The 18,451-nt window shown below is 42.8% G+C and overlaps 1 protein-coding gene across 2 annotated transcripts in view; it reads right to left on the bottom strand.

Annotated features, from left to right (window-relative positions):
* Window positions 1–18,451, bottom strand: part of BRF1 (BRF1 general transcription factor IIIB subunit) — a 1,136,639-nt gene that overhangs the window by 482,591 nt on the left and 635,597 nt on the right. For both annotated transcript variants that reach the window (XM_085626219.1, XM_085626218.1), the window contains exon 6: window positions 3,311–3,460. In XM_085626219.1, coding sequence (XP_085482345.1) covers window positions 3,311–3,460 — 150 coding nt within the window. The remainder of the gene's footprint in view (window positions 1–3,310; window positions 3,461–18,451) is intronic.

Here is an 18,451-nt window from a genome sequence, read left to right as displayed (position 1 = left end):
TCAGCACCAGACTCTTATTGGCATTGCGCCCTAAAAGCACTTTCACAAGGAGTACGGAGTTGTGTACCTAGTTTGAGTTTTATAAATGTTCCGTTTCCAATTATTAAGTAGCGACACTTCACGTCAGCATGTAGTTTATTTTTAATCTTCTACTCCCTCTCCCTCATTACCATATCAAGCACATCTCTCTAAGCCCTCAAGCCATCTTCCAGTTTCATGTTCGTACATATTCTGTGCATATGAACCTCCTCAGCCACTACCCATTCCTACATATCTCCATATCATAAATCAAACTCCGGGCTTGTCTCTTGCAACCAGTAAATTGCTATTTGCCTCTTTGCAAACACACCCAGTGCAAGAAATTGAAAAACAAATTTTCCCTTCATAGTTCTTGAGTGTAACCCCACTGTATGATATTTTAGGGATAGAGTAATCAAATTTCCAATTGCCTCTTTCAGTTGCTCCAACATCCTTTCCCAAGACTGAACCATGTCACATGCCCAAATTATAAAAGACTGCATTATCAAGTTTACAGCGTAGGCAGCAGCTAGATACTGCAGAATATTTCTTATGGATTACAGAAAGAGTGAAGTAAACCATGTGTACATATTTAAAAAGAGGTAATCGAAATGAAGCATTATTTGAAACCTTATTTTGTATATGACAGAGCACCGTCCTATTCTGCATCATTTAACAAACCACTTTGTACAGTCGTGTTCCACGCAAACCACATCTCTCTGGACTCCCCCGGGTTACTAGTTATCAGAACTGTCTAGATTTGGCAGGTTACCCTCGATGGCCACCGAGCACGGGACCAAAAATACGCAGGGGACCCCCTTTGCAAAACCAGGTCGTTTTGCGATCGATAATTTTGAAGTCTCCACAGTATGTTTTGGGCCATTTCCTGTTGCGGGCACTAGGCCTAATCACACAAGTGTGGTCCCATTTATATCGGGAGACCTGGACGAACGCAGGGTGGTAGGAAATTTGTGGCGGACCCTGTGAGCCTACAACTTTCCTACACAGATAGGTGAAAACACATGATATTTTTTTAGCTAAATTTGAGGTTTGCGCTGGATTTTGGGTAGGAAAATGTTGGGAGATACACGCAATCCGCACCTCCCTGGACTTACCTAGGTGTCTAGTTTTCAGAAATACAAAACAAACCACTTGCACCAAATGAAATGTGGTTAAAGTTTACATAGGAAAATCATATTCATTTAGGAATTAGTGATAAAAAATAAGACAAACACAAAAAACATAACTACCACACTTGGTTTTTCACAATGGTGATACACAGGGGAGGTGAATACAATGGTGTTTTACACATACATCACAATACAATTTATATATAACCAATGATACATATAAAACATAATTAGTTAGCACAGCATCGTGTCAGTGAAATGCCAAATTGGTTGACTTTGCCGTCAGTACAAGGTGACCAAGGTACTCTACCTTGTGTAGTCCTTTTGTCTCAACAAGTCCTTCAAACCAGACCCTTCTGATTGGTCTTGTCCTAAATAAGGGGCACCGCGTGCTCCCTTATAATCTCTGGCGTCTTGCGCTCGAGGTGAAGTTGTCATTCCGTAATCCCACAATCTCGGTGGGCTCAGAAATCAATGAGAAAAGCGGGGCCAGCAGCCTCCGTATACGTCCATCTTCAGGCACCAGGAGCAAGCTTGCTGCCTTGAAACCTCTGGCGTCTCGCGCTCTGAGTCTACTGAAGACACGGTGCCCCGTATTTAGGACAAGACCAATCAGAAGGGTCTTGTTTAAAGGTCTTGTTGAGACAAAAGGACTACACAAGGCAGCGCACCTTGGTCACCATGTACTGATGGCGAGGTCACCCAATTTGGCCTTTCACTGAGACAATTCCAGAAGGCGATACACAAATATTGTTCTTAGTCCCGATGAAGACCCCGCGGTGATGCTTTTTCATACTCGCACGTTCTTAAGGGGTCGAAACGTCAATATACATATAAACAAGCATTGGCTGCCCAACCAGACCATTATAACTAAGAGGTTAGATTCTAGGTCTTGTTAGGGGTTTTTCATCGATGACACGATGCTGTGCCAACTAATTATGTTATATATGTATCATTGGTTATGTATAAATTGTATTGTGATATATGTGTAAAACACCATTGCCCCTGTGTTTCACCTGGGTTTAATTTCGTTTCGTGGCAGAACCACTGCTTGTTTAACGTATCTATCCCCAGGTTCTGCACATGACTGGGTTACCCCACTGGTATTAACACTATTCCGTTCAGGCAGCTAGGTGCCAGTGCATAAAGCACATGAATAAAGCCTGGCTGCCTGACCTGAAAAAGAGTGTCCATCAGGCTGACCTTTATTCAGCCTGACAGGCACTTTTCAAGTCATGAAAAGGGTCAAGGGGAGCAGGGCCCCTCTGCTCTTAAGGCAGGCTCTGTTGCCTATACATTTTAGTGCCTGTACTCATTACTAAACTATTAAATAAATACATAAATAAACAAGAATTAAAGCTATGTGACAATGAGATTATGAGTTTCACATAAGTATTCATTGTTTTATAAATGTGCAAAAACATGAGTTACGAGAATACAGAAAGGGAGTGGTAGAATATGAGACGGCAATAATAACAGCCGCAATGCACTATGGATCCCGTAGTTAGATAAATCAATGAGCGCTAATTGGAGGAATACCAATAGGCGGGGACACGTCACAGAAGTTTAAAATGAAGAGAGTTAGTGAGGCACCGAGATGGACTGTGAATACGAGTGAAAGCAGTTACTAGAACGTTCAAGGTACGGGTTTGTTTAAATAAGATTTTATTTAAATAAGGTTTTGTTGAAGGGACATCCGAGTTAGAAGTGGTTGAGTGTAAACTGGTGAGAAAACAAAGTATCGTGAGTTTACGAAGTCGAGTGTAATGAAGGGTATTGGTGAAACGAAGGATTGGGCTTTTTATTTAGTGATACAATGAGATTATGCTCAGATCTACCCTACCTAATGATCCCTTGTGCAAACAATACATTTATGGGAGAAATAGTGCACCTTCGGTCAGTTTAACGACTGGATTATATAGCACTGGTAAGGAAAGACTTTGTTTATACAGATTGTACATTTAATGAAAAGCAAAAGAAATAGAGAGCATAACTAAATCATCAAGTCAAAGAAAATTCCTAAACATAAAAGCTCAGCAATCGTCTACTTTGTCAAAAATTATTGACCTAATTCTAAAAACCCGGGTGAATGTCGCAAACTCAACAAACTGCATTTTCATGTTGTGAAAAATATTTTTCAGACACACCAATATATTAGTTACCTGCTCCACAGAGACCTGAAGGCCTACGTCCCGTGTGCATCCAATCCCTCTTCATCCTCTGTAGCAATCGGAGGGCAGTCATTGATACTTCATGATTTTTGTCCCCAAATTCAAGCATATGTGCAAAGCGAGGGATGTACAAACATGGATCTACAAGGAAAACGGAAAGTCAAACATAATAAACGAGAAGTCGGAATTTTTTGCAAGAATGTAAGTATGAATACATTTAACATCAGATTGCCAGTGAACTGACAAAATAAAATAAAACAAATTATCTACCTAGAAGCAAACGGTCTACCCGATGTCATCAAACCAGGTGTCAGGAAAACAATTTGTGGAGAGCAGACCAAAACACGGAGCTCCCCAAGAGCTACTCGTCTTGCAAACAAGCAGGGGTGGCAAGTATTGTGAAATATTAAGTGATATCCAAAGTAGGGCTGGGGGCCGCATGGGGCCCGCCTGACCTTTAGATGCGGCTCCCTGGTCGACAGCAGCTCCGGGGTGCTCCTTATACTCGACTCAGGCCTGACACTCAGAAATATGTTAAATAAAGTGGAAGCATTCATTCACAGCTTGACTGAAGTTGACAAAGGAAGTAAATAAGGTGCCCTGCACCACTTAACTTAAGGAACACCTTCATTTTTAAAGATCTCTTGCAAAAAACGTGCAAAAATATGATATCGTTCGCTACAAAATTCAAGTGAATTTCATTAACATGCAGAAGGGTTTCAACTTAGTACATCAGATCATACCAGTGCAGTGATTAGTTCTTGTTTTAAGCTACTAGTTTACAAACATTAATTTAGAAACGTCCATGCTTCCCTGGTAACAATGCAAATAGTGAAATAAGGGGCAAGTCAGTTATGTTCACCTCAGAGTGGCCTGGATTGCTGTCATACATGGACAACATTAAAGTTTATCAAATTAACCCCGAAACTGGTCCCAGGATGCTTGTTTCTGGTACAGGGAAGACCTGGCTTGGCAGTTCGGTCTGGACAGCTCCCATGACACATAGGATCAAGACTGACAGTGTCGAGCCTGATTTGCAAACGACTGGGTCTGAAATGGGGTGGCAAAGTGAGCTAAAGAATGATGATGAATTCAACCCAGATCTGTGACTGGGGGTGAGTGCCTGAAAAGGTTCAGCACTCTGTCCTTCAACTCCTTGCGCCTGCCCTGAAATTGAAAGGCATAAACTAGGTAGAACATTGAGGTGTACTGTTTCAGGGAAGAAAACTTAAGTACATTGACTCACTCTACAGTGTTACTACTTGGAAAAGGAAAGGATCCTTCCTTCCTGGTATTGTGTAGCAAACCTTTGACACGTCATGCAGACTGAGGTGGCCAAACCTCAGCTTTGCAGCAAGGACTATGGTAATACACATGGCACTGCCCATTAATAAAGTCACTTCTAGCTGGAACTACAGCAGTTCAGCTGATGTGTTTTACTGGATCTTTTCGACAGGACATTGAATGCTCTGGCAGGAACCCTGCTACCATAACAAGATAAATAGAAGGCTTGAACCTGTCTCTCAATCTATGCGAAGGAATACATGGATGGACGGACAATAACCTTGTAAATGTGACTTGCATGCGTCCAGAGGACACCCACATGGTCAGCTGTTCGTATCACTGAAGTGTGAATGTGATATGCTTCCCTGGTTAGGGGAGAATGTTCAGTATTATACCACTAGCCCCTGTTTTATGTCGAGCATTCGAGTCCTCTTGTATACTTTAGTATACTTCTTTGTGGGCTTACAGCCCGCCCACTGATTTTTATTTGTTTCAGTGTCCTTTAAAAATCCTTGCTTGCTAGTTGTCAAGCCTTCTCTTTGTCCCTCCTTTTTGTCTTTCTGATTTCTCCCACAGAGCAGGGACCAAGTACTGTATCATTACGCTTTGGTTGTTTATCTTTTGTTTGGAAGACTATTTTTTTTTACTTCTTTCCTGCTCGTGTTACCCTATGATGTGTGTTCAGCCTCAGTGTTTCATTTAAACTTTTCTCCTCGCCCCCTCCATTCACTCAACATCGGATGCCCACAACTGCTCCCGTCAGTTGGGTCCTTCGGAAGTGATTAAACACATTTTAGTCACTCAGCCCTCCGACTTTAAAACAGGTCTGGAATTCTTCTTTCCCTGAGCTTCCAGCTGATTAGCTAGATAGTAGGTGCATGTGCACCAAGACGCCGCTATTTACACTTGCGCTCTTTGGCTGAAGGATTAAACACATTTTTTTAGTTTTTGTTGGGTAATATAGTTGCTGGTGTTCGGTGGTATTTTGGACACGCTTACTTGTAGTATGGATGTCTGGGCACCAAGGTTTGGTGCAGACATGGCTCGGCGATGCAGTGATTTACGAGGTATTGGATGAGTTGAATGGAAACAGGCTTCAGGTCTTTAAAAAGTGCGTGACTTTGTGCATGTGACATCTTGTCTTGACAATTTATCATATGGTTGTGTTTTAATTTATGCGCATGTGTGCTGCGTGTGGTGGGTCACACTCTAGTTTACTGTGAGGGCAAGGCCGACCAGTACTTACAACACGCTAGACTTGAAATCAGATTCTTTACTTACTGCACGCCGAACTTGACTGCCGTTGATGTGATGTACTCTGCCAAACACAGTTAAGTAGCGGCACTGCGTTTACTTATGTTTTGTAGGCAACAAGCATTATTTCTTATTGGATAATTTTCATTTGGTTGGGACGTGGTATTTTTCACTGTCTCTCAGTGGTTGAAGAGCGTTTTTGGTGTGAGCGTTACACATCTGCCTAATGTGTTTCTGCACTTACTCGCATGACATTACTACATGATCGTAATTTATTGGCTCCAGAGTGACAGCGGGGACTGTGATTGGCCAAGTGGTATTTAGTGCTTGTTTCGCTGCTGTGCACTGCAGCCAGGATGTTTTTATTCGCCACTGTCAAGGTTAATGTGAAGTCATCGAACTGACGTTTCTAGTGCTTGTTAATATTATCAGTAATTTCTTAATGACATTTTCAGAAGTAATTCACAAACCCGAGTATTACAAAATGACACCATTCCTTCCATGCTGCAAACAAATATGAGAATTTCTTTAAAAAAATGTTTCAAGAGTCGAAATGGTTATGTCAGGACATTCCCCCCCCCCCCCCCCCCCCCCTGCCGCAGTTGGTAATGAGCCCCACTTTTCTTCTTGCTACACTCCGTTTGCTTGCACAGTCATGCCACGAAAAGAGTTTACCTGATTGGCTTAAAAATAACCCGTTTCCTCATGGTCTTTTATGGAAACCTCATCGGTACAGCAACAATGCGGAAGAGAATTACGTATTCCAACCATTTTTAAAACGCTCATTTTATAATGCACAAAATAGGAGATTTTTTTTTATCAAGCCACAGAGTAATAATACGTCAGTTTTCCGTCGATGTAAATGTTACCTCTTGCAATAATTAACAGTGGGAGATCAAAAGCTGTCCGCTGCCCCCCAGAGTTATCCATTTGAAGTACTCAAATGTTGGCAGAAACAGCGCAATTGCCCTTGATGACAGACATGCAGAAAAGTACAACCTCTTTGTGGCAGCTGCAGAAAATATTAGTTAAAGCATTTTCTCAGGAGCTTGCGGGTTCTCAGTACTGGCTAAGTCTCCTCCTGACTCTAAATCCCAGTTTCTCATCCTTTCTCGAAACACACCCTCACACCACCCACTTGTCCATCATCGAGCATGCACTGCTAAACTATGGGTCCAAGACACTTTACAGTACCCCTCTTTTGCAAGAAGAAAGTATGCTAACAACAGAACTCTCCTCTTTGATATGCAGTCAGTGCTTAATTTGTAATAAATAAGTGACAAGAAGCACTAATTTCTTATTTCTTTGCTTAGAAGCCCGTAACCGTCGCTATTGAATGTCGGGGTAATGAATACCAAAGCTCCATAGTCTTGGCTCCAACTTATGCCTCTTTAATCCACCACAGACACCCGCTGCCTCTTAATAGCGCTCTTGCAGGTTCTTTTTTTCCATAACTGCTTTCTCCTTTGTCACTGCTTGATCGTCCTTCTCTTACTTCTCCTTCCCCCGTTTTGTCCTCTTCTCTTTTGCTTCGATTCAAAATCTTTGAGGGAAAATAAGTGCCAGTCCCCAAAAATGAGTGAAGGTGCCCCCAGAAACCATCAGCTCAAATTACACACTTCCCACAGTGCACTTTCAAACATACATATCACACAACCCAACTCAATACCACATATACTATCCACATAATTCCACTACACAAATCTACTCCACACCACACAATTCCACAACTAGCAATTCCAATCCAGCCCACATGGTTTCACTCCACACCACATACATCAGCTCCGCTCCATAACACATGGGTAAAAAACATTGTAATTTACAAAGCCAATAGCTCCAACTTTCGCAAAAGCCAGCTCTGTTGGCTTTGCCAATGCTTGTTATTTGAATAAAGTAATAAAAAAGTAAAAAGGTAAAGCTAAAAGGAATACTAGTATATACGTTTCTACTTTAAGTTTTAGTAAAGTCCCCGCTTTCACATATTCGGTGCCCTGAGTGCGCGCTCACTTGAAAGGAACGTTCTCAAATAAAGCTAAACGTTGACGTCACTGAAAGAGTATGAGAACTGCTGTTTACAAGACAAAGAATCACACGACGACCGTAGTTTGATACAGAATTGTTGCAAATGATTACAGTTCGTGTTCAGAACAACTCGGCTGTGGAGCACAAGATGTATCCTTTCCCACTGAAAGTACTTTGGTCCTGAGTAGCAATAAGCAAGTGTTGGCATATAAGACGCATCCTATCGCCATTTTGAAAAGTAAGATGGTCTATAATAGGGGCCGCTGCAGAGGGACCCTCACTGTCATGGGCCCGGCACAACCGCACCTGCTGCACCATGGCTAGCTACGCTTCCCATTTTGAGGCCCAAAACAAACGTGTACTAAATTCATAAAATAAACAAATTACTGAAAAGGTCTTGTTGGCAAATATCGTTTTACTATGTGCCTTTCAAACTGTCCTCTTCAAAAGATATGCGATCCAACGGTGTTCTGAACGGTGCAATCCGTCTCATCGTTTATTCCTAGTCTTTCATTCAGAATAACCTGTTTGAAGCTAGTCCCCCGCCTGGTATTCCTAATACATGAAAGCGTCGGACCCGTTATCTGGTCCAAACAGGCCTCCTGCACAAATCAAACTTCAGACTGGTCCGCTGTGCATGAGGGAACGGGCTCTTTTCAGCGCCTCGGCTGGTCAAACACAGATGTGTCGTTTAGTCACCCATAGGCTTCTAAGACGTGTCTCTTTCTCGCCCCTCTAAGGGTGCTTAGTTCTACGGATGCTAATACGTCACAACATGCGGGCTTTCCAAAACGCCCAATGAAACACCTGCTAAAAGTTTTTTTTTGGTTTTTTTTAAAGACGCCTTGCACGACGGTGAGGGTTAGTTGCTGTTCCACTCTGAGGTGTTCAGTTCAAAGACCCTCCCGGCTTCAGGCAGATTGAGGAAGCAGTAAAATGTGGCATAATGTTCATACGCAGGGGCAGGGAGGGTCAAAGGTGCGCCCCGTGAGGGAAACAGCATGCAATGTATGAACGCGTCCGCCCTGAAGGCTTCTTAACACCTTGGCAGTTCTTCGGCTATGCACAGTTGGAAGTGTGGGGCTCTTCAAACAACCGGCCCATTGTGTCTGCCTGCCGTATTGAGTACTTTGCATATCCACACAACAGGCCATTTGAATGGGCAAATAACCCCTTGTGTACTTGGTTAACTGTGCTCACATCGTAAAGCAGGCAAATACACCAAGTGGATTGTGGAGGCCAAGGAAGGCAAACTGAGGGCTGAGAATATCATGCTGTTGTGAGCCCAAAACAAATCAGCATTGTCAAAGCCAATAAGTCTGGGGTTACCATTCTCAGTGTGTGCTTTGTTGTGACGTAGTTTTTGCTGAATGTTATTGTTAAGGAAGCTGCTGGGCCCCCATTCATTTTTTTTTTAAAGTCTAAATGTAAAACATATTTTTGGGTCTCAAAAAGCACACCGTGTGCGCACTTGCTCTTTGTGAAAGTTAGTCAATGGCTGAACAGACAAACAAATGAAGAGGGCTGACTGAAAGCCACTATTAGGTAACAATATTATAGATATCATTTTTAAATCAAAAGGTACTGGCTAACTCAGAACTAAAAACAGGTGGACTGCTCCTCCTATTGACCACACACATGATCTTTCTGCTGATTTCAAGATTGCTTTTAACTTCTTTTAGGGGTCAAGCAGTCAGTGCGGGCTTTAGTGCAGCGCAACTGGACTCTGACCTGTTGAGGAGGGCGCTGTGTTTAGCAATATCTTTGAAGGAGAGATGAGGGGCACTTTTGCAGGTGGTGGGAAGAGAATCCGAGGAGCCGGTCATTGGACGTGGGGGCGCCAAAAGTGATTGTCGCACTGAGCGCCACCAGCGCTAAAGCCAGCTAATTTGAGCCGGTGGTTTCCGGTGCTGAGCTCTGGCACTTAATCACCAACACCTGCAGTTTTCACGAGCACCAGTTAAGGACACATTCATTTATGGTAGGCACAGGGAGATTAAGTGATTTGCCCAGAATCACATAAAGAGCCAACTGCCGGGACTCGAACTAGCTCTGAAGTCGGCAGCTCTGGCCACTACTCCACACCCTCTCCCCACTTTCATGATTAGAAGTTGGTTCTGTTTTGGGCGGCGCGAACAGGAGAAATGGGCTGTTGCAAGCTGCTCCTCGCAAGAGCCCCAGCAATTTTTTATATTTTTTTTGTTTACAAATTAACCACTTGTGTGCATTGACCTATTCTTCATCTCCTTCGAGTAGTTGTGCTCATGCATCCTTCATCAGTACATATAAATCTTGAAAGGTTAATTAAAGGTTAAACTTTGATTTCCAAAAATGTATTTAGCCAAAAGGAAGGCTTTTTTTTAAAAAAAATAGAAGTTAAGAGAGAGTAGATGGTAAGATGACTCTTTATTTGCACATCAATTTCCCGAAAATAAAGTTATCTTCGCAGAACTAGGAATACTTGTGCCATCGGAGTTAATTTCTGCCATGTGGCCAACTTGAACAGACTGACCATGCCGTTTAAAAGCCGTAACAGTGACTTCGCTTACATCTTTCCATAGAAGATGACTGAGCAATTTTGCTTATGTGTCGTTATAAAACGTAAACGTCACGTTTTACCTTTTGTCACGAATGCATATTCTCCCCTATGTTTATATTATTGTTCTATTTAACAATTATAGCACCGAGGAGCTGGGCATTCCCAAAAATGAGGCATCACAGGATAGATTTGCTTACATGAAGCCTCGAGATAAATGCTTTGCGCAAAGGCCCCATTATAGTGGTTAACATGATAAGTTTATTGCAGAAGAGCACATGGGTGGTTTGGCTTCACAGTACTGATCTGTATGATATAAAATGCCAGACGCGTTTCCAGTACAGTTCAGCATCTTACAACAGTGCAGGTTCCTTTGGCGCATCCCTTAAACTAACGTTTTCTCCTTCACAGAATACGTCCTATACAAAGGTAAAGTGTGCATATGCTCGGTTGGGGTAAGCTTGACAGCCACTGCGTGAATGTTTTAATAAATACGAGCCTCGTCCAACCCTATACGAAGGTGTCCGCCGACAGCCGGAAGATTGAGCAAAAAAATACAGCATTGAGGAAGCTGACCTATTCAGACCTTTCTGACATAGACTTTGATATATTTATAGTTTAAACTGATTAATCGTCCGTTTCTGAAGATTGCCCACGAGACACTTCTACGAGGCGCAGTCTTATGGGCGCGTCTTTCTGCCATGTGTGACTGCTGACCTCGGGCACTCACTGCAATCAGTCACCCTGTCCTTACACGGGCCGGATGAACGCGCATGCTCACGCGTGCTCGGCTTACAGGCGCATGTATGCCCAGCCGCGCATGCTCACGTGCGCTCGGCTTACAGGCGCATGCATGCCCAGCCGCGCACGGTCACGTGCGCCGACTTACAGGCGCATGTATGCCCAGCCGCGCACGCTCACGCGTGCTCGGCTTACAGGCGCATGTATGCCCAGCCGCGCACGCTCACGCGTGCTCGGCTTACAGGCGCATGTATGCCCAGCCGCGCATGCTCACGTGCGCTCGGCTTACAGGCGCCCTTTGAACATCACTCGGTGTGGAGAGCACGGGTGAGCCGGCTTGTTCATCTTCGAAAAGCGTTAAAGCTGAGGCTGTGCACAGCCGCCTTTAAAGTCACTGTGTACATGTTTGTGTTCTATACATAAGTTACACACTGATCAAGGATTCAAAAACTTTATATTATAATGTTGGGTAAATGTGATATTCGTAGGTTGTTAATTGTTTAGAAAAAAAATTGGGTGAACAGGTAAAAATGTTGACACAGACGTGGAATTTTCTGACACCTACACGGATAAGGGGGTCTCTGTCTCCGTGAATACTAACAAATCCAGCCAGAGTGGAGGAACTTGTCACACGTGTTTTCACAATAACACCATTTTCCGCAGGACAATATCACACAAGTGGTTGCTGCGCATTATCCCTTACTGTAATAGGTCGGCATCATTCAGTAAGTATCTGACCCGTTAGGGAATGTCACCGCAAAAATAAAACTTTGGCCACAATTATTGGGACAGCTATTTTTTTTTATCTTGTACAGTGCAAGTGGCAGTGTCGGCTGGGGAAAGTAAGGTTTCATACAATGTTCTCAATCCGACAACAGCCCAAGCAGTTTATCTTTTACTACAACCACTCAAGTGTCTTTACCTTCATTTAAGTATTGCAGGTCCATTGGTTTTGGTTTCAACTCAAATGACATCAGATTCTTTACGTTTAAAATTAATGTGGTTTGGCACTAACACGAAAATTCGTACTCAGAAAATCATTCAACATTTTTGTTCCAAATAATTAACCGATTTTTGCAAATAGGACCACTGACAAATCTAACCAAACGCTGGGAGGAGGTCGGGACAAGAGGAATGTAAGCAACAGAGCTCATGCGAAAGATGCTCTGTGTTTTGCTTGGCTCGCCTTGTTATGTCACAGAGTTTTATATAGCGCGAACTTGACCCGAATTGGGTATCAGAGCGCTTTACATAGCACCAGTTGCATTACATGTGTCAATAGGAGATTAGCTATGTTACTCATGGTCAAAATTGGACCTTAAGACCAATTGAGGGGCATGTCAATGAGGAGTGGTCTACGGATCGTGCTCTGCTCCACTCCTGACCACCCATACTTGTGTAGTAACCTCCTGTTTGCTGCCATGGTGCTGAATTCTATGGAGAGAATGATGCAAGAAATACATTTTAAAATCAAATTTCGACTTGCACACCGCATTAGGATTTCACCTGAGAATGCATTTAAATCTTTGCAGAAAATTTCGCATAGAAAAATAACTCGTAGGAAAATGTGCCTGCTTTAAAAGTGTAAGAATCACTTTTGAAATGTACTTTTTAACTCTGCTCAAAGAATACATAAGAAAATCACACGTTTGGGGAAAAGTGCTTGCTTTAAACGTGTAGGGAAAATTAACATGAAGAAAAATGTAGTAGGCTATCATTCTCAATGTGCTTCAGTAACTAGGCCCATACCATTTTTCTTTGACTGTTGCTCAAAGTTAAATAAACATTTATTTATAATGTTTTGCCTAGCACCAGCCTTCTACTAGAGAATGTGTTGACTTCAAAACGATGTTCTTTTTCTTCAACATACCATATTAGTTTACTCCGTTTTAACAATGAACTTTGCTGTGGATTCATAATGTATAGACTGTTGGAATTAAAAATAATTTATATACATTTTATGTATGCTTAACCAGGACGTTGTCAATAGATTGGTTTCATTGCATTTATTTAGCCTTTTGTATTCACAATGGGACAATGAACGCAGCTAATCCTTTAGGTAAAAAGGTTCCCATGAGAAATTTCCTCCATGTTTCCATATTTGCAACATTGAATTTATTAGGTACCAGCGTGAATGTTTACCATGGGAATACGTAGAAGAAGCAGTAGATGTTGATGTCACCATTGGTTGAGCAGTTTCCATTGGCTAAGTGCATCATGCACCTACTCATTTCCAATACATTATTGTGCATTTTTATTTTATAATCAAGTGTTTCTAGGTAGAGAGGAGAGATTCATCATTTTCTTACCCAGACCTCTGTCCTCTTTGCTGCAAACTACTGCTGACAGTGACTTTACCTCTTTTGTCCGGACTCTTCTTGATCAGTGCTACTGCAACGATCATTCTTTTATCGCTGATTTATTTTAATGGTTGCTACTGCAGATGTGGGGAACTCAGCTGAGTTTCTAGAAGGAAATCTTCATGGGTTTTGTAATTAGGGTAGGTTATGCTCCGTTAACTAGCTAGTGACCAATCTCCTTTATGGAACACTTTGTTTGATTTATGCTGTCACTAATCAATCTTTTATTTGACCTTTCTGTAATCTGGACTAACTGGAATAAAGATGATAAAACCATACTAATACTTTTAAGGTAAAGATTTTGTAAACTAATACAACTTCTTGTCATTGACTGAAAATATAGAACCTCTTTCTTTTGAGTTGCGTGATTGAGTAATAGAGGCAAAAACCAAAGGAAATGATGGACGGAGTGTTGAACATTGCAAGCACTCACCCCCAGTCAACTGATCTGGGTTTAATCCATCACCGTTCTTTAGCCCACTCTGCCACCCCAGTTCGGACATGGCCATATGCAAATCAGTCTGACCCTGTGCCTCATGGGAACAGTCCAGCCCGAACTGCCAAGCCATGTCTTCCCTGGACCGGAAACAAGCTTCCTAGGACCGGTTTCTGGCATTTCAGCCGTCTTCAGCCAGGCTTGCTTGAATCCAGTGGCAAAGTGAGCAAGGGACTCACGTCTGAGCATACCCTGCCAACTTATGGCGAACAAAGAACGGTGATGGATTAAACCCAGATCAGTTGACTGGGGGTGAGTGCTTGCAATGTTCAACACTCCGTCCATCATTTCCTTTGGTTTTGCTGAGTAATAGAGGCATCCATAAGTTGAAGAGAAGAAGTTGAGTTTCATGCTCAAAGTCGAAAGGTCCCGGAATGATAGCAAAAGTTTTAAACTGGTCTGCAGAGATTTTAGATGTGGAGTGTGAGGTACCATCACTTGCACCTGTAAAAATAGGGACAAGCTGTTGTGTTTGATCAATCTTGGTTAATGTTAGTGGAACCTTATTGCGCAAACGGGGGAAACTGCATTTATCTGTGTGATTTTTCACTGGCAGAGAATTCACTTGCGAGTGTAGCAAACTCAAGTGGTTGTAATACTCTATTTATTTTAGTAGAGCAAACAAGAAAGTTGTGTGTGAATGTGAGGAAAATAGTAAGGGAGGGTGACTTCTGCGAGGAGTGAGATAGTACGTCAGAGTGTTTCACGCTGCCAATGGCTGATTGGTGTGCTTTCACGCTGCAATTGGCTAGTGGATATTCAGCGCCGCACTGTGATCGGGTCTTGTCAAATTGAGTGCAGTCTTTGGATCTAGTAAGGAATCGCATGAAATGAATAGCTGACATTTGGGGAATTGAAATTTGACATGCACAGAACAGAATCAAAACATTTGACTTATCATGATTTATTTATTTTTTTAAATAACATTTGTGTCGGGTCGCACTGATTCCGCTGACCGTAACCTGCGACTGCTGGGCCACGCTTAACTCAGCCCACTGAAAACTAGCTGACTCCAGATGCTCTGCTATTTTGGATGCCCTGCAGCCTCACCTCGCCTCACCACGAGAGTGCCATCCTGGATCTTGGGTGAGGCGCGCTGCCAGCGCAGAGTCAATCTTGGCAGCAGAGAAGGCAGAGGCGTCCCTCGTGGGGAGGGCTGGGGAGGCTGCACTGGAAACAGAGCTATGGCTACGGCCCCACAGAGCCCTCACTCACAGGCCCCACAGAGGTGAGAAGTGGCTTCACTTAGAGGAATTCTGTCCCACGGCCTCAGCCCCAAAGAACAGAGAGGCAAGCAGTAGGGGGAGTGTTTTACTTTGGCGTGCCCATTTTCCCCATTGGTGTGAGGAAAGAGGAGTGGGCCCAATGCCTGATGGCTCGCAGAAGGTCCAAAAAAGTGCTAAATGAACGCACTGTGCTTATTTAGCTATTAGAAGCCCTCCCCTACTCTGCTTCCTCCTATATAACTGCAATAGCTGTTTGGAGACCACCAAGAACCAGAGGAGCATTGCTTAGATTTATCCAGGACTTGAGTATCCCTTTTAAACGGCGTGGTTGGTGTGGCTCTAAGTGCAATCAGCAGTACCTTGAAGGAGGGCAAGAACTAAGAGGAGGGAGTTCTTGGTGCACGGAGGGGCAAGCAAGGTCAGACCAGGAGGGTGGGTGTATGAAAGGCTCCATGGCCGCGGTCATCTTCCAGTAGGCACAAAAGCAGCAGGCACCAATTTAAAAAAAACTTGCCTATCGTGCAAGGAGTTAAAAAACTCATGAAGGGCATAGATACTTCTGGGGAGAGCATACGCCACACTTAACTCAGTTACATGCTGCATGTCCCATATTTGGCTAACAGTCTATTGTTGTGTGTGCACAGCTGCCTCATCCTGATATTAAAGGGACTTGGAATAGGACTACATCAAGTATACCTGCGTATGGTACTTTACGCAGCTGATTTTGTGCCTGACTTATACAAAGGATGACAGCAAGAAAGTTGAGATCTGGTTTGTTTGCTTCCTGGCAGAGCTTGTGTAAAGACCAAATCTAATCCCCTTCGGAACGAAGACGCTCCTGTTACGCTGCTTAAAGGAAAAAGCCAAAACTTCAGCTTATGGGAAAATGAGAGCAATCCCCAAGTAGAAACAAATGTATTGACTGATTTGAATGGGAGGGCTAATGTGATTATGAATGATGATATCAATGAAGTTATTGACACTATTGCTGATGGGAGTCTTAAATTGCATACTATTTGAGCTGATTCTGTGGGAGGGGAACAACCAGAATTCCAGAAAGATCCAGTACGGGGCTCTGGGGGTCCAAATAGCTCTACCTCCCTTTATATATTTTCAGGTCCTCTCTTGCCATCATCAGAGATGGCAAATGGAAACCCACATAGAACCCCTCATGTAATTACTAAAGAGCCCCTTGGTCTTCGGTTAGTAGAGGACGTCCAGAATAGGGACTTTACCCTACCCGATTTGGATATGGAGCTCTGTAGCAGATACATCTCCCATGATACTAGTAAGGTCATAGAGCTTGTAGAGATTGTAGATACCCCGGCTGCAAAAGCCCCTGTAGGACTGAAATTATTCAGCAGTACTCCCTCTAATAACTCTTTCTTGAGATCACACCTCTCTCTGACTCCTGATTTAGACACAAGTGACATCCAACCTAGCCAACCTCTAAGGAGAGAGATAATAGTCTTGGATTAGTTAGTATGCCTAGAACGATTATTACCTCTATTTTAAAGTTACTAGAAAGATGTGTGGGAGGTTCCGGCTGTGTTTTGGAAACAGTAACTCAAATACTAAAGGAGCTGTTAAGAAGTAAACAGAAAAGGGAGATAGGTCCAAATGACAAAGTAGAACAAGTGCAAATGGAGGGGTATCAGTGAATGGATTTGGTTATGTAGATGTGGACGCTGGTACTCAAATTGTTTCTAATACCTAGGTTGGTAATCCTCGATGCAACAAGATAGCTAATAAAGCTGTTATGTCCGAGAGGCCTCCTGAACTGATACCCAAAGTCATACAAGCTACTTCAGACACCATTCCAAAAGTAAAAAGCTTGGAGGACTTATCTAGAAGGGCAGACCAGGAAGTGTTTCCTATTTTTAAATCCCAGTGAAGCTGTGGAAAATATGAAGATTTAGGGGCCTCTCACTTGAAGGAGATAGGGAGGAAGGAAAAGAGAGGGAAAAAGACTAAATCAATATGCAGATATTCCAAAAAAGGCAAAGGAGAATCTGGTGTGGAGTAAACGGGAGGTTATAACTAGTACGGAGGCCTTAATACAACCTCTGCAAACAGCTCCACAAGATATTGGGCCGGAAATTGACTTTGTGATCCTACCGGATGAAGTATTAACAGTGGAGTCTATGGCGGCATATGAGGCACCGTCCATCTCTATCACACCCCCTTCAACATTCCGGCTGCCAAAACTGGTTATGCTAATGCACCAGTTGAGGGGCCTCTAGTAGTTACAACGGTAGAACAAAGATGGCCCTTTAGCCATATTCCATCCATACTAAACCCTTGGGCTGCCCTGTTTCCCGATTCTGATAAAATGAAAGATTATTCAGAGTTAGTTAGTGTAGAACCTGCCTGGAGTAATGTGGATACCTATAGATTGGATTTTATCCCCTTGTTTGATGCAGATTTAATATTAAATGAGACCTCATGCGTAAATGTTTCTTGGAGATCGCAAATCTGACTTATTCAAGGTAGTGACATAAATTTAGTCACTCTTAACCACTGAAGTTGGTCATAAGTCTAGGGTAATTTTCAATTCCAAAATTACTGTAAATTTGATCTTAAAATGGTCAAAAGGTCTTCAAAGTAGGGGGAGTGATGTTGTCCCAATTTTTGAAGAAGCCTTATATATCGCCTTGGATAATAGGTTTTTGCTATCCCAATTACTAATAGTCAGCAGGATCACAGTCTGATGCAAAGGAAATAAAAATCTGCATAGATAAATATGGTAGACAAGTGTCAATTAGAGAATTACCCTACTTTCTCTTCAGTGGAATTCTAAAGATGAGAGCCCCAAATGGAATTGGTTACCCTGTGCATTGTGAAGTGTGAAGTGTTTCTAATAGTAGCCACTCACATTATCCATCCTACTAGCAATGAATTAAAAATAATATCCTGGAATGCGGCAGAAATAAAGAAGAGTAGGGAGAAGTTGCACTATTTGAGTTCTTTAGAAGCCGATGTGGTGTGTATCCAGGAGACCTGGTGCACGGATGATTTGAGTTGTAAGGACTTTCTCACTTTAGACGGCAAAGCAACACCTTCCAGGAGGGGACACACAAAGGGAGGGGGGTGGGGGCTGTATATTGTCTAATAAGATCCAATGGAAATATGATTGCTATAAAGCAATTTATTTCTGTCAGTAATTTTATCTAACTCTGATGGAAATGTGAGAAGACCTCCGTTGATACTGAT

The sequence above is a fragment of the Triturus cristatus genome, chromosome 9, assembly GCF_964204655.1.
Source record: "Triturus cristatus chromosome 9, aTriCri1.1, whole genome shotgun sequence".
NCBI classification, from domain to species: Eukaryota; Metazoa; Chordata; class Amphibia; order Caudata; family Salamandridae; genus Triturus; species Triturus cristatus.
The sequence above is the reverse complement of the archived record's forward strand: the minus strand, read 5'-3'. Positions and strand labels throughout refer to the sequence as shown.